This window comes from Coenobita brevimanus, chromosome 56 (genome assembly GCF_032717465.1).
Source record: "Coenobita brevimanus isolate Jiangsu-jjx chromosome 56, ASM3271746v2, whole genome shotgun sequence".
NCBI lineage: Eukaryota > Metazoa > Arthropoda > Malacostraca > Decapoda > Coenobitidae > Coenobita > Coenobita brevimanus.
The window spans coordinates 33048567-33062082 of record NC_137009.1 but is presented as its reverse complement, the minus strand read 5'-3'; the positions used below and the strand labels follow the sequence as shown (position 1 = coordinate 33062082).

The window sequence follows — 13516 nt, the reverse complement described above, 5'->3', positions numbered from 1 at the left end:
GCATTTTGAAGAAGGTTTAGGGGAATGGCAAGGACACAGAGCTTCCATTATGAGAATATTTTGTCGAAGGGTCAATGCTACAGAGAAAGGTCAAATGTCAGGGTCACAGGGCAAGGTCAACTCTGTCAGTTTAAAACTGCTTTGGACCAAATTTCATGACAGTGTTAAGGGTCACGTAACAATGAAATTATTCGACTTTGAGAGCAATCAGTCGAAGCTAAAGGTCACAGGTCAAATATTCGGCCCTTGGGCTACTTGGCGGGAACGAGTGTTGTACTCTGTGTGATCCTTCTTGTTTTCAATGCATTCTTTTGTCTAATACTGGTAAACTATTATTTTGCTTTTGTATTTATAAATATCAGTTATTTTGTATTCTGTAATGGAGTGTGTGTTGGCTGAGATATGAGAAAATGAAACGTTGCTTGATGTGAGTGCTTTATAGTGGGAAGGAGGTGGGATACTGGACAGTTTCTTGGTTGAGGCTGGTTAAAATTGTGAGGTGGTTTTGGCGGCAGCTGGAAGGAAGTGAGGATGAAAGAAGTGGTATGTGAATTACTATTAAACATTTTCGGTGATTATGGTTGGCCCACGGGACTCTATGATATATGAATACACATTGTAAACTCTGTAAAAGCCCACAGAAACAGTGCATTCGGTTACATTCTTCAGGTTATTTTGCTGTTTGGTTCAGGGGGCACCTTATCTGAAGAACTTCAATGCGGTGATGTGGCGGTGTGTGGAGGCTGGCTTAATTAACAAGTGGCTGCATGACTTGTACGCCGTTTATGTGAAGGAATACCAGGACCAGAAGTCATCACAGGAGCAGGAGGACACAGCCATTGAGAAAAACACCAGGCTTGTAAGGTTTAGATGAGAGAGAGAGAGAGAGAGAGAGAGAGACAGACAGACAGACAGACAGACAGAAAGATAGACAAAGATTTGAAAATTTATCTCAATGTGCGGTGGGTTGTTATCTTCATATTTTTTCTGGCCACTTTGATACTATTTTACTCAACTTAGAAAATTTCCTGCCCTAGAAAGGTTTCATTACAACCTTATTTTTCTATTAAAAAACCATTATACTTGCACCAGCCAAAAATGGCATTTGATTCGCATCCTCGATTAACATTTGCACTACTTGGCATCGAAATTATCATGCTATTTACAGAATAGTTACCAACGTCATACAGTAAGTTCATAATTATGTATTCATAAATATTGCAACTTGGATGATAAAAGAAAATGAGCGAATGATGTTAGGCTTGTGGCTCAGAGTATTGTGTAGCTGTGAACTGATGTCTGAAACAGCTTTGTATATTTTGATTCCTTAGTGTTTCCTTCTCTTTACAAGGTGTCTCTTCTCTTCTTGTCCAGGTTGTGTTCACCTTAAATCACCTGCAGGGAGCTTTCTTCTTGTTCTTCCTCGGCCACGGGTGCGGGTTGTTACTATTGTTTCTGGAGCTGCTGTTGGCCCCGCATGCCTCATTGCCCTGAAGATGTTTAATGTATAAGGCCTTCAATAAAATGATTTTTGTAAAGTTTGGTCTCTCTCTCTCTCTTTAGGTGATTATATTCAAGTTTCAAGATTGATCTACTAGAGGGGTTTCATTCAGCTACTAGGACACTCCAATAAGCTTTGTATATTTTTGTTTGTCTGCAAGAATATTTTATATAAAGAAGGGGTCATCGTTTCGAATTCGTTATATATAGAAGAATATTATGAAGTAGGAAAATGTAAGAGTTGATTTCATTAGCTACAATGGGAACTAAAAACTAAAAAATATATACATAAATAAACACTAGAGTAACAGAAAAGCTTTTATTACTCCTTGTATATATTTGAATTGCCTCTTTGTTCAGGTGACATTTTCTTAACCTGCCATGTCCCATTGACGTATATATATGTCTGAACATTTCGTCACTGTGACTACCATTGACATGCATAAATGTGCCCCAATCGCAAGGTCCATCATTAGCACATTTTTAAAATTTCTTGCGTGATTTTTGGTACGTATACGCGGGACACCTTCCTCTACCCAATGCCAGGTGAGGACAATGCCTTACCTTGCGTGACCTCCCCCCTCCCCCGCAAGCCATTGTCTCAGCAACTCACCTGTTACCAGTGACTTGGCCAGTAAAGACAAATCGCGCCACAGTATGAAATTCAAGGCCAGAGTGATTCCCCAATCAATGAGAATGTGGAGGACAAAGTTTATGTGGCGTTAGAGGAAGAAACAGTCAGAAATGATGATCAGGTAATGTTGTCAAAAATGGTGCGGTATGTTGATGTGTTTGGTGAAATAACACTTATATCTTCTATATTACTGTGTGAAAACCAATGGGCTCTTGTACTATATATAAATTCGTCCTAAATAAATAAATAAATACCTACTATGAGTGGTTTGGAATAGTTACCCCTCCCAAAGAACACGATTTCTTCAGAGCCAGGCCCCACAGAAAACACAGCCAGGTGAGTGTATTGTTACTTGAACCGGGTTTTAAAGCTCAGTTGAGCAATTTCTCTATGAATTTTCGATGTTTCTTATAAAAAGCGGAGGTTTTAGTCAAAAAAATAAAAATCGAAAATTTCCCGGGACTGGGGAAGGTCATTAGTTAAAAATTAGCTGGAAAGGGACAGGTTAAGCTTCCTTAAAATCTATAGGTGATTTTCATTTCGAAGGTAAAAGGACAAAAACAGTGTCCAAGTTCTCACAAATACTTCATGACCTACATACAACAGAAAACCTGAGATGCACCATGATACTTGAGATAACTTTGTTGAAAGATTGTACAACAGTTTTGGCTGACTTGGATCCCCTTCAGGTATGAATAGAGTTGGATCATATACGTAATATACAGTGAGGAGAGAAAGAGAGAGAGGGAGAGATTTTTCCTAGGTTGACTACAGTCACCTGGTTATGACATCAGACTGAGAACAGCCGTTCACGTGATCAGCCCGAGCTCGTCATTTTCACTTTGTCTAACCATATCAGGACGTCTTTATTTGGCTTAGGTTAGAACTGTTGAATTGGGGGGGTTTGATACAGTCTCCAGCAATAGTGTCAGTACCTAGTGGTACCGGGTGAAGTGGAATAGGAGTGCTATACTCGTATATGATCCACCATGCATTTATCCTATGACAAATGTGAGTTTATGTCAGTTTTAAGAAAACGTCAATCGTGATCAGAGTTACGGCGTTCCATGTTCACGGCCACAGCGGTCATCGCCATACTTTTCAACCTACTACATTTCTGTCACTAATTTCGAGGAGATATTCGTCTTTTGCAATCTTTTTACCATAGCTCATTGGCAAAATGAGACAACAGTACAGCTCTTCCTCCTTTTAATTCTTCTTTATGATTAGTACTATATTCTGGTGTTCAAGAAGGCTTCCTCCATCTCCTCCAGTTCGTAGTGTCTCCTATGCTAAACAATATGGCCTGGCAATTACACCGGTAATAACGAAATACGTCCCCGTAATGTATGGGTTAACGTCTGGAGTAAAATATAAAGTTGATGATGATATCTTTTGTCAACGATCATGCACACAGATACAACTCTGACCTTCCCTTGTGACCTTAACAATTGCATATTTTTCTCAACACAGAACCACTTCACTCTTGCCTTACCGTGTTCTCATTGCCTTCGAGGATTTCATGGTGTTTCTTTCTCAGCAAGATATTTCATCTTACTTTTCTCTTGCTACCAATGCAAACTATGTTAACATAAAACACAATACACAGGTTTAATAGTGTAACATTTATCGCACAGGAAGAAGTGTTGCAAAATCTCTTATTACACCTGAAAAATGAATCCCCTGGATATCTGCGTTATATACATTAGTGAGTGAACTATCGTGGAAAGTATTAAAATATAATTAGGGAGTAAATGGGAAGTTGTTGAATGCGGTGAAGAGTAACTATCAGGATGCTAGGGCTGCAGTCCGTGTGGATAGTGAATTGAGTAAATTTTTCTTTTTGAAAGTTGGATTTAAACAGCCATGTGTCATGTCTCCATCGCTGCTCAGTCTGGATATGGATGGGCTTATAAAAGACATACAAGATAGGGCACAGGATGTTGGAGCTGCCCTAATGAGAGAGGGCAGTGTCTGGAAACTCCCTGTACTGTTGTTTGCAGATGATACTGTGTTGATAGGTGAAGACGAAGGGGAGCTGCAAGGCATGCTGGATGAGTTTGGGAGTGTGTGTAAGAAACGGAATCTAAAGATGAATGTAGGGAGGCGTAAAGTTATGGTCTTCGAGAGAAATGAAGTCTATCTATCTATCTATCTATAGCCCGACGCCCTAATCCCGCAAAGGGTGGCCGTAGACAAAACGCCTCCAAGTCACTCTGTCACCCACCATTTGACTCCCCTCCCCCCAACTCACCCCCCCCTCCCTCATATACCTCTCAACTCCATCCCTCCACCTCATCCTCGGTCTACCTCTCCCTCTCCCTCCCTCCACCTCACCTACATACACCCTCTTAGTCAGTCTTTCATTCTTCATTCTCTCCACATGTCCAAACCACCTCAGTGTATTTCTCCTAATGTTTTCAACCACATCCACATCTACCCCACAACGTTCCTTCACTTCTTCATTCGTCAACCTGTCCCTCCACGCCACTCCACATGCTCCTCTCAAGTAACTCATTTAATGAAGTCAATGAATGTAATGTGAGGTTAGATGAGGAGGAAATGGAAAATGTGAGTGCATTTAAGTACTTTGGAAGTGTGATGAGTATGGACGGAAGTTTAGAGGGTAAAGTGCTTGAAAGGGTACAACAAGGAAGAAAGGTCGCTGGTTCCTAGAGAGCAGTGATAAGAAACGGGGAAGTGAGCATGGAAGTGAGAAAGTGATTCGATGACAGTATTGTGATACTAAAACTAACGTTTGGATGTGAAGCTTCGACCTTGTTGAAGAGACACGAGTCAAGAGTGAAAACAGTGGAAATGAGTTATTTGAGAGGAGCATGTGCAGTCACATGGAGAGACAGACTGACAAATGAGGAAGGGAAGGAGCATTGTGGATGTGGATGTGATAGGAAGCGTTAGAAGAAACACACTGAGGTGGTTTAGGCATGTGGAGAGGATGGAGAGAGACAGATTACCGAGGAGAGTGTATGTGAGCGGGGAGGAGGGCAGGAGAGGGAGGGGGAGGCCAAGGATGAGATGGAGGGATGGAGAGGAGGTATATGAGATAGGGGGATGTGAGCTGGGAGCAGAGCAGGGACATGGCAGGGGACAGGGAGACATGGAGGCGATTTGTTTGTAGCCACCCCTTGCCAGATTTAAGCATCTGGCAATAGATAGATAGATAGAGTGATGGATAAGTGTATATATATATATATATATATATATATATATATATATATATATATATGTATATATATATATGTATATATATATATATATATATGTATATATATATAGATAGATAGATAGATAGATAGATAGATAGATATAGATAGATAGATAGATATAGATATATATAGATATATATATATAATGAGATAGGAGTAGGCAACACAAGAAAACTAAATCTGACTGCGTAAAACCTAAGAAAAGCAAAGTGAAAAGGGAACTGAGCAAAGAGTTAAGTGATGAAAAACAATAAAAAAAAGACACTAATTCCATTCTCGCAACACAGGTCCGAAAGTAATAAAATTAGTTGACATAACCAAGGGCAAAAATAAATACAATGAAAAATACCTAATATAATACAAGCTAATAATATTTACAATATTTACAATGAGATTGAAACACAAAAGAATGAGATAAACAATCCACCTGATAATACCCTGAATAATTACACTAAAGTCTGGGAACAAACTTGCCAGACAAAAGATACTAAATCATACAAAAAGAGATAACTAAACTGCACTCACTTGCCACAAATAATAATGATAATACAGTAACAATAATACTTGCGACTGGACGCTGATACGAAGTGAAAAGATGTTCAGAAATTAATACAACACACAAAATACTGCCTCTTCTGCCTCTATGATCTCCATTCCAAACACTTCGTCTCTCGACGCCAATCCCATAAAAACTCTACTCATTCAAAATTTTCTGCCTTATTTACCCTCTGGCTGCGTGCACACGTCAACACGCAGCTGGAGGCCAGACAAGAAATATACAGAAAACAGCTAGGCAAATTAATCTCTCCCCCATACTCCAAACGATATAAATATCGTTGGTGAATACAAATCTTTATGTCGCCAGTTTAAGCTCCACCAGAAGTCACTGATATTAAAAACAATTTTAGTCACACCCGCGTCAAGAGACCAAACAGAATTAATAAGACTTTATAAATGTGTATGCACTAAACAGACAACAACATGATAGCGAGTGCATGTGCATAGATGCTGGCATACATAGCATCGACGCACACACACACACACACACACGCACGCGCGCGCGCTTAGCAACATGCACGCACTATACATACATGCACAATATACACAAAAAATATATACATTCTTACACATATAACACACCCACACATAAGAAAGAATTTTGCCTTAGGAAAATTTGTTCTTGAGAACATGACAAACAATCAGCAATGATACTGTCAACACTTTTAATATGTCTAACATCCAAATGAAACTGCTGAAGGCACAATCACCATCGTGTCAATTGCTCATTCTTCATCTTCAAATTCTTCAGAATTTTGAGTGGGTGATGATCAATATATACAATGACAGTAGGTCCAAATGCAGGGTCACACACAGAAAAGTGCTGCAGAGCGAGGATCAGGGCTAATAGTTCCTTTTCGATAACAGAATAATTTCGTTGAGGAACAGAAAACTTTTTACTGAAATAACGAACAGGATGCTCTATGCCATGATCATCGTCCTGCATTAACACAGCTCCTGCACCCACATTACTGGCATCTACAGCAAGTTTGAATGTCTTATTAAAGTTTGGTGCAGCCATAACTGGATAATTACATAAGACCTCCTTGGATACATCAAAACTATTCTGACACACATCAGTCAAGACGTATTTTCTATCTTTCTTAAGCAGTTCAGTGAGAGGGGTCACTATTGTTGCAAAGTCCTTCAAAAAACGACGGTAGTGGCCAATACTGCCGAGGTATCTCCGAAGCTTACGCCTGTTTTGTGGTGCCTGAAAATTCTTTATTGCCTCCACCTATGAGTCAGGGGGGGGGGGGCGTACACAACCATGACCAACACATAACCGTATTGAACTTGTGCACAAACAAACTCGCACTTCTTTAAATTCACTACAAGGCGAGCCTCAGAAAGCCTGGACAGCAAAACACCTAGTTCTCTTAAGTGGCTTTCTCAATCATTGGTAAAGATTGCTACATCATCCAAGTATACCACACCATGCTTCATACCAGTGACAACCATGTTCATTAATTGCTGGAACGTTGCCGGGGTGTTTTTCATACCATACAGCATCACATTACACTGATATGTTTGTCCTTCTGCCACAAAACACGAGACTTCCTTAGCCCGTTCGGTCAGTGACACTTGCCAGAAGCCTTTCTTGAGATCTAACTTGGTGATATAACTAGACGAGCCGATGCGATTGAATGCAGTCCTTAAGCCGGGGCAATGAGTATGTATCAGTCTTGGTTAGCGCGTTCACCCTTCTGTAGTCTATGCACAATCATGTAGTGACGTCTGGTTTAGGCAGCAACGTCACTGGAGAACTCCAGGGACTAACATAGGGGGTGATAAGCCCGAGGTCCAACGTATAATTGAGCTCCTGATGCAGCACGCCAACACACTGAGGACTGACTCAATAAGGAGGCAACTTCACAGGAACGGCGTCACCCACATCCACGTTGTGCTGAATCCAATCGGTCTTCCCAGGGGTAATGCTGAATACTTCCTTGTAAGCTGACAAAGGGGCAAACAGCTGAGATGCTTGGTCACAAGGCAGATGTCCTAACTTGGAGTTCAGAGTGAACTCCACCTCATCATTGTTTGCCCAGGTACAATCTGGAAACTCGCTGTCCACCTCAAACAAGCCACTATCGACACCCTCCTCAGCAGCAGCAGCAATGGCAGAGACAAGGTGTACGGAAGCCGGACAATCTGGTGCATGATGGTATGGCTTCAGCATGTTCACATGGCACAGTTGGTGCTTCTTCCTTCTGTCGGGAGTCTCCACCAGGTAGTCAGTGTCTCCAATACGCCGCACTACAGGGTAAGGACCACTAAACTTAGTGGCCATTGGCTGACCCTGTAGTGGCAGCAACACCAAAACCTTCGTTGCCGACCTCAAACTCCCTCAGCCTGGCTTTTTGATCGTACCACACCTTCAAGTTTTCCTAAGCCTGCTTGAGATTTTCCCTGGCCAGCTCCAGAGTCTCATTCATACAGGTCTTGAAATCCTGTACATAACGGAGTAAGCTCTTGCTCTCAGCGAGGTTAATGCTCTATGTCTCCTTAACCAAGCTCAGGGGACCTCGAACTCGATGGGCAAACACGAGCTCGTTAGGAGAGAAACCCAAACTCTCCTGGAGTACTTCCCTTGTAGTGAACAGGAGGAACGGCACACCACGGTCGCAGTCCTTAAAGTGCTTCAGACAGTACTTGCAGTGCAGATTCTTGAGCGTCTGGTGGTAACGCTCCAAGGCACCTTGCGTCTCCAGATGGTAGGCACTACTCTTGATGTGTGTGATGCCAAGTTGAGCTAATGACTGCTGGAAGATGTTGGAATGGAAACTAGACTCTCTATCTGTCTGAACCTCCCTGGGCAAACCAAACTTTGTAAAGAAATCTAGCGAAACTCTAACAACTGTCTTAGTTTTGATAGAACTTAGAGGTATCACCTCAGGGTACCTCATGGAGGGGTCAATGATAGTGAGCAGATATGAGTTACTGATAGAAGTTGGGGCAAGGGTCCCACCACATCAATAATTAACCTAGAAAAAGGGGGATCAATCGCAGGAATCGGAACAAGAGGGGCCTTAGGAACAGACTGATTCGGCCTACCCACTACTTGACAGGTATGACAATGTTTGACAAAGTTAGCCACATCTGCTGCCATGTCGGGCCAGTAGAATTCTGCAAGCAGTCTCTCCATGGTCTTCCTTACACCCATGTGACCTGCAGATCGAGTAGAATGGGCCAGTTGATGTAACTCCTGCCTGCACACATTAGGCACTATGATCTGATGGTAGTCCCACATCCCATCATCTACATTCACATGTGGAGGTCTCCACCATCTTCACAAAATCCCATCTTTCACATAAAAACATCCACCCTTCTCCGTCTGAAAATCATCAACTGCACACAACTTCAACCTCTGAATCATCTGGTCTCCAGACTGCAACTCCTTTAACTTCTCAATGTTCACCTCCTCCAATGGAACAGGTAGAATATCTTCCAAAGAACCCATAAACGTATCTGCCAAAGATATCTCATTGTCTCATTGTTTCGTGTCCTCGGACATAGGACCAACTGTTGCCTCTGGTACAACAATGCGGGGGACACTACAAGCAACCTTCTCCTGCCGACTCCTCTCTGCACGTGACATGGACCTTGTCACTGCACAAAGTGGGAATACCTCTGCATCATTGGGATTAACCTGCAGAGAAACTTTGGGCACTGGCACCTCTGACAAAACTGGAGTAGTACTCTCCTCACCTTTTACTAGGTCATTGCCAAATATTAAATCAACACCACTCTCTGGTAGATAATCTTCAACACCCAAACGTGCCAATCCATCAAACAACTGACATTTAACCTCACAAGAAACTAGCAGCACGGTCTTTGCACCCCTTACTCCCATAATCAGAACAGACTCTACTTCTGCAACATAAAAAACTTCATTATTTGGCCTTACCCTCAAAAAAATTGAAGAACCAGTGTCAAGAAGAATGTGTATCGGATACTGCACGCCATTCACCTTCACTGAACGAGAATACAGCTAGGGGGCATACAAAGAAGCAGGGACAACACTGCTCGTCACCGCCTGTGCCACACCTCCTGAAACAGTGGGCTCTGACACAACTGTGGTCTCCTTCCCACCTTCTGGAACAACATCAACCCTCCAAGGGAGTAGAACATCAGCGTTTCCCTGACTAACAACTGGGTAACCAACTGAAGGACTAACCACGGGAGCTCCACGAGAAATAAATCTCACCGGATTCACAACACCTGACATTCCCCAACATCTAACTACAGTGTAACCTGGCTTCTTGCACTATGAGCACGTAAATGGGCGGCGTATAGGTTTTGGGGAAGTGTGAGGTGTATCAGGTTTGGATGTGGAGTAATTCGTGGATTTGGGCTTCTGAGATGATTGTTTGGGGAGCTGAGAGGGGTAACACTTCTGAGGAACACTCCTTGGATCTTCCTTACCCTTATTCAAATTCTTAAACAATAAATAATCATCTACATAAACTGCAGCTTCTGCAGCATTCTTAACTTTCTTATCAGCAAGGTAAGTTCTTAAATCCGTATCAATCTTATAAAGGAAGTTCTCGACGATAACGAGTTCCTTAAGCTTAACGTAAGATTCTGAGACATCCTCACTTCGCATCCATTGATTTAAAGCACCAGTCATCTGCCTACCGAAATCTACAAATTTGTCATGAGGGCGCTTCCTACAATCCCTAAATTTCTGCCTGTAAGCTTCAGGGCTCATCTCGTGGCGCGCAATATGGCTTTCTTTAGTACCTCGTAATCCTGTGATACTTGGTGGCTATGACTGTCATAAACCTTCATTGTTTTACCTTTGATTACTGTCTGAACTAAAGATGACCAGCTGTCTCTGGGGCACTTGTTACCTGCAGCAATCTTCTCAAATCGGTCAAAGAACTCCAGGACTAAGCACTCATCGAATGGGGGAGCTAATTTAGTGGGTTCAAAGGCTCTAAATTCTGAAAAAGAATGGGGAAAGTTGGTTGGGGCACTTGGGCAATTCATACACATTTCATAATCAAGCTTCATCTGCTGCACTTTAATATTCTCCTCCTCCTTATTCTTCCTGTGAAAGAAGTTGAAGCTGTAACGTCCTATTCTCCTCCTCCTCCATCTTCTTCCTCTGAAGTTGTAGTTGAAGCTGTACATCCTATACTCATGATTGTGCTCAGCCTGCTGTGCATCAATAAATTCTTTCTGGTGGATGATCCTCAGCTAAACTATCAAGGGATGAATGAACTGATCTAGAAACTGATTCAAGGTCTGACATGGATCCAGGGACTTCGTATGGGTCTGTGTCAAACAGGCGGTGGCAGATTAAGTTAGTTAACAGGAAGGCATTACCTGACTTACTCTCAGTTTCAAGAGATTGGGCAACTAAGGTTAACTCCTGCCCCTGCAAACTCCTAACCTTATCCTGCGTTGGTCCTGAGTTGATGAAGTCAACTGCATCTTGCTGACTCACAATATGTAGGGGCGCCACGGTAATATCACTTGTTCTACCCTCCGTTATGACACAACCACAATGGCTCAATAATAAACAAAAATCAAGGTATTATCCTGGCGAGGTAACGTCAATATATATGTTACGAGGTGGGAGTATGCAACATAAGATAACTAAATCTGACTGTGTAAAAACTAAGAGAAGCAAAGTGAAAAGGGAACTGAGCATATAGTTAAGTGATGAAAAACAATAAAAAAAAGACTAACTCCAATCTCGCAACACAGGTCCGAAAGTAAATAGAATTAGCTGACGTAAGCAAGGGCAAAAATAAACACAATGAAAAATACTTACTATGGGTTTCAGAGGCCCTACTCCCACTGTTTATCGGGAATAACTTATCAAGAAACAGTTGGATCAGTATGAATTTCTGGCAGAGCTTGTTGCACACCATGCCCTAATTTTCTGTGATATAGTGCATTACCAAATGTGGAGAAATAAGGCACTTGTCCCCCCCTCTCTCTCTCTCTCTCTCTCTCTCTCTCTCTCATATCGACACTACAGCCAATAGCATTTGCCTTATATATATATTAATGAGGCATGCATTATGAGTAATTATATTTGTAAATCATTATTCAAGAGTGACAGATGAACTGACGTAAAGGCAAGAGTAGGGTAGGGTGGTGATAACGACCAAGATTGATGGGAGTGCAATGGTGTGAAGGTTTTCAGGTGTTGTGTGTGTGTGTTTCCCTTGTGATGATGGCTTACGGCAGTACACCTCACCTCAGGTTCGAACCAACCAAAGTGAAGTGTATGGCAGTGAATCTGTAATATATAATGCAAACGCATGTCTGGTAACTGTGTGTGAGAAAGAGGGGTGATGTGGGAGCGGGACTGGATGAGTAGGGGGGATGAGAAGGGTTGTTGCAGGGTTATGGGGCCATACACTGTATGCCTTAGGACGATTAGAATAATCATATGTTTGCGATATGACTACTACTCGGACGCATGATGATTGGCTATTAAAGTTATAGCATTGGTAAATACCTCGATCATCCTCCCCTCCCTCCGTCATTCCCTTCCTCCATCCCTCCTATTCACAATTAGAGGACAAGCATGCGCTTTAATATAGATTCACTAACGCAGGTCTCATTCATCGAGGTTCGAACATGTGGCGAGGTGTAGTGTTCAGAACTTTCCCCATTTTACATGACTTTGGCTCTAGCGGTGTCAATAATGGCATGTATGTTGCGGTATTGTCAGTCAGGCTGTAGGAACACATTTGTCTTGGAACTTTACTCCTTATACAGCAAGGAGGAAGCCGCCAATCGGCTATGGATTAGTTTCAATAGATATGTTGATTATGCTCATCTTACGTAGTAACACATAATAAGGGTGTTTTCCTGTAACTGGAATGGTGAACCCGATAGCTACAACTAAAATAATTATAGCTATCCATACAACGAGAAAGGTATTTATACCAAGATCCCATGCTTACACTGCCATAAAGAGCATTTATTTGTACTTCATATGCCACATCAGACATACATATTGGCCTTTCCCCACACAGGCCTTATGACCAGGTTGCAGAAGCCATGGGCATGACGGTGGGAGCTGTCCACACAATGGTCCAGCTCATCGCCAGGTCTCGGCCTGGGACACCGACAGCACTCATAAACACCACCCGTCTTCGACAGTTTCACCATCAGAGCCATTCGCCGTAACGTCCACACCAAGTTTGCTGCCAGGCAGAGCTTCACGGTTGGTTTCCTGATGGAGGACCTGAAGATGGCGAGCATCATCCCGAAGGCAGCCTCGGAAACATCGGTGTGGCGACTCGTCCATGACATGGGATTCCACTACAAGACATCACAGCGGAAGATGTATGTGAGGAAGGAGTCCCTGGACATCGTTTGTCACTGGATTAGTGCTCTCCGGGCACTCCAATGATACCAGAAGGAGGGGAGGCAGGTGGTTTACATGGACGAGACATTGTTCACCACCAGGATGAACGGGTGGACAGCAATCAGCCTGCCACTGGCACCACGTACAGCCGTCAGGTGCCACCCAGAGAAAGGGAGCGCTTTGTGGTGTTGGTGGCTGGCAAAGCCGACGTTTTCATCGAAAATGCATTACTCTGCTTCCCCACCAAGAACACCAGCG

The 13516-nt window shown here is 42.6% G+C and overlaps 2 protein-coding genes across 2 annotated transcripts in view; one reads left to right on the top strand and one right to left on the bottom strand.

Annotated features, from left to right (window-relative positions):
- Positions 1-7703, top strand: part of LOC145401691 (glutamate receptor ionotropic, delta-2-like) — a 29295-nt gene extending 21592 nt beyond the window's left edge. Inside the window, exons 6-7 of the mRNA XM_080273873.1 lie at positions 692-859; positions 7632-7703. Coding sequence (XP_080129999.1) covers positions 692-859; positions 7632-7703 — 240 coding nt within the window. The remainder of the gene's footprint in view (positions 1-691; positions 860-7631) is intronic.
- Positions 7704-8417: 714 nt separating this feature from the next.
- Positions 8418-8828, bottom strand: LOC145401690 (igE-binding protein-like). The gene has a single exon (XM_080273872.1). It carries the CDS (start codon positions 8826-8828, stop codon positions 8418-8420), a length of 411 nt encoding a protein of 136 aa, XP_080129998.1.
- Positions 8829-13516: the final 4688 nt, after the last annotated feature.

Excerpts from the sequence above, each read along its gene's own strand:
- LOC145401690 (XM_080273872.1), bottom strand. The coding sequence starts at position 8,828 with ATGAGGTACCCTGAGGTGATACCTCTAAGTTCTATCAAAACTAAGACA.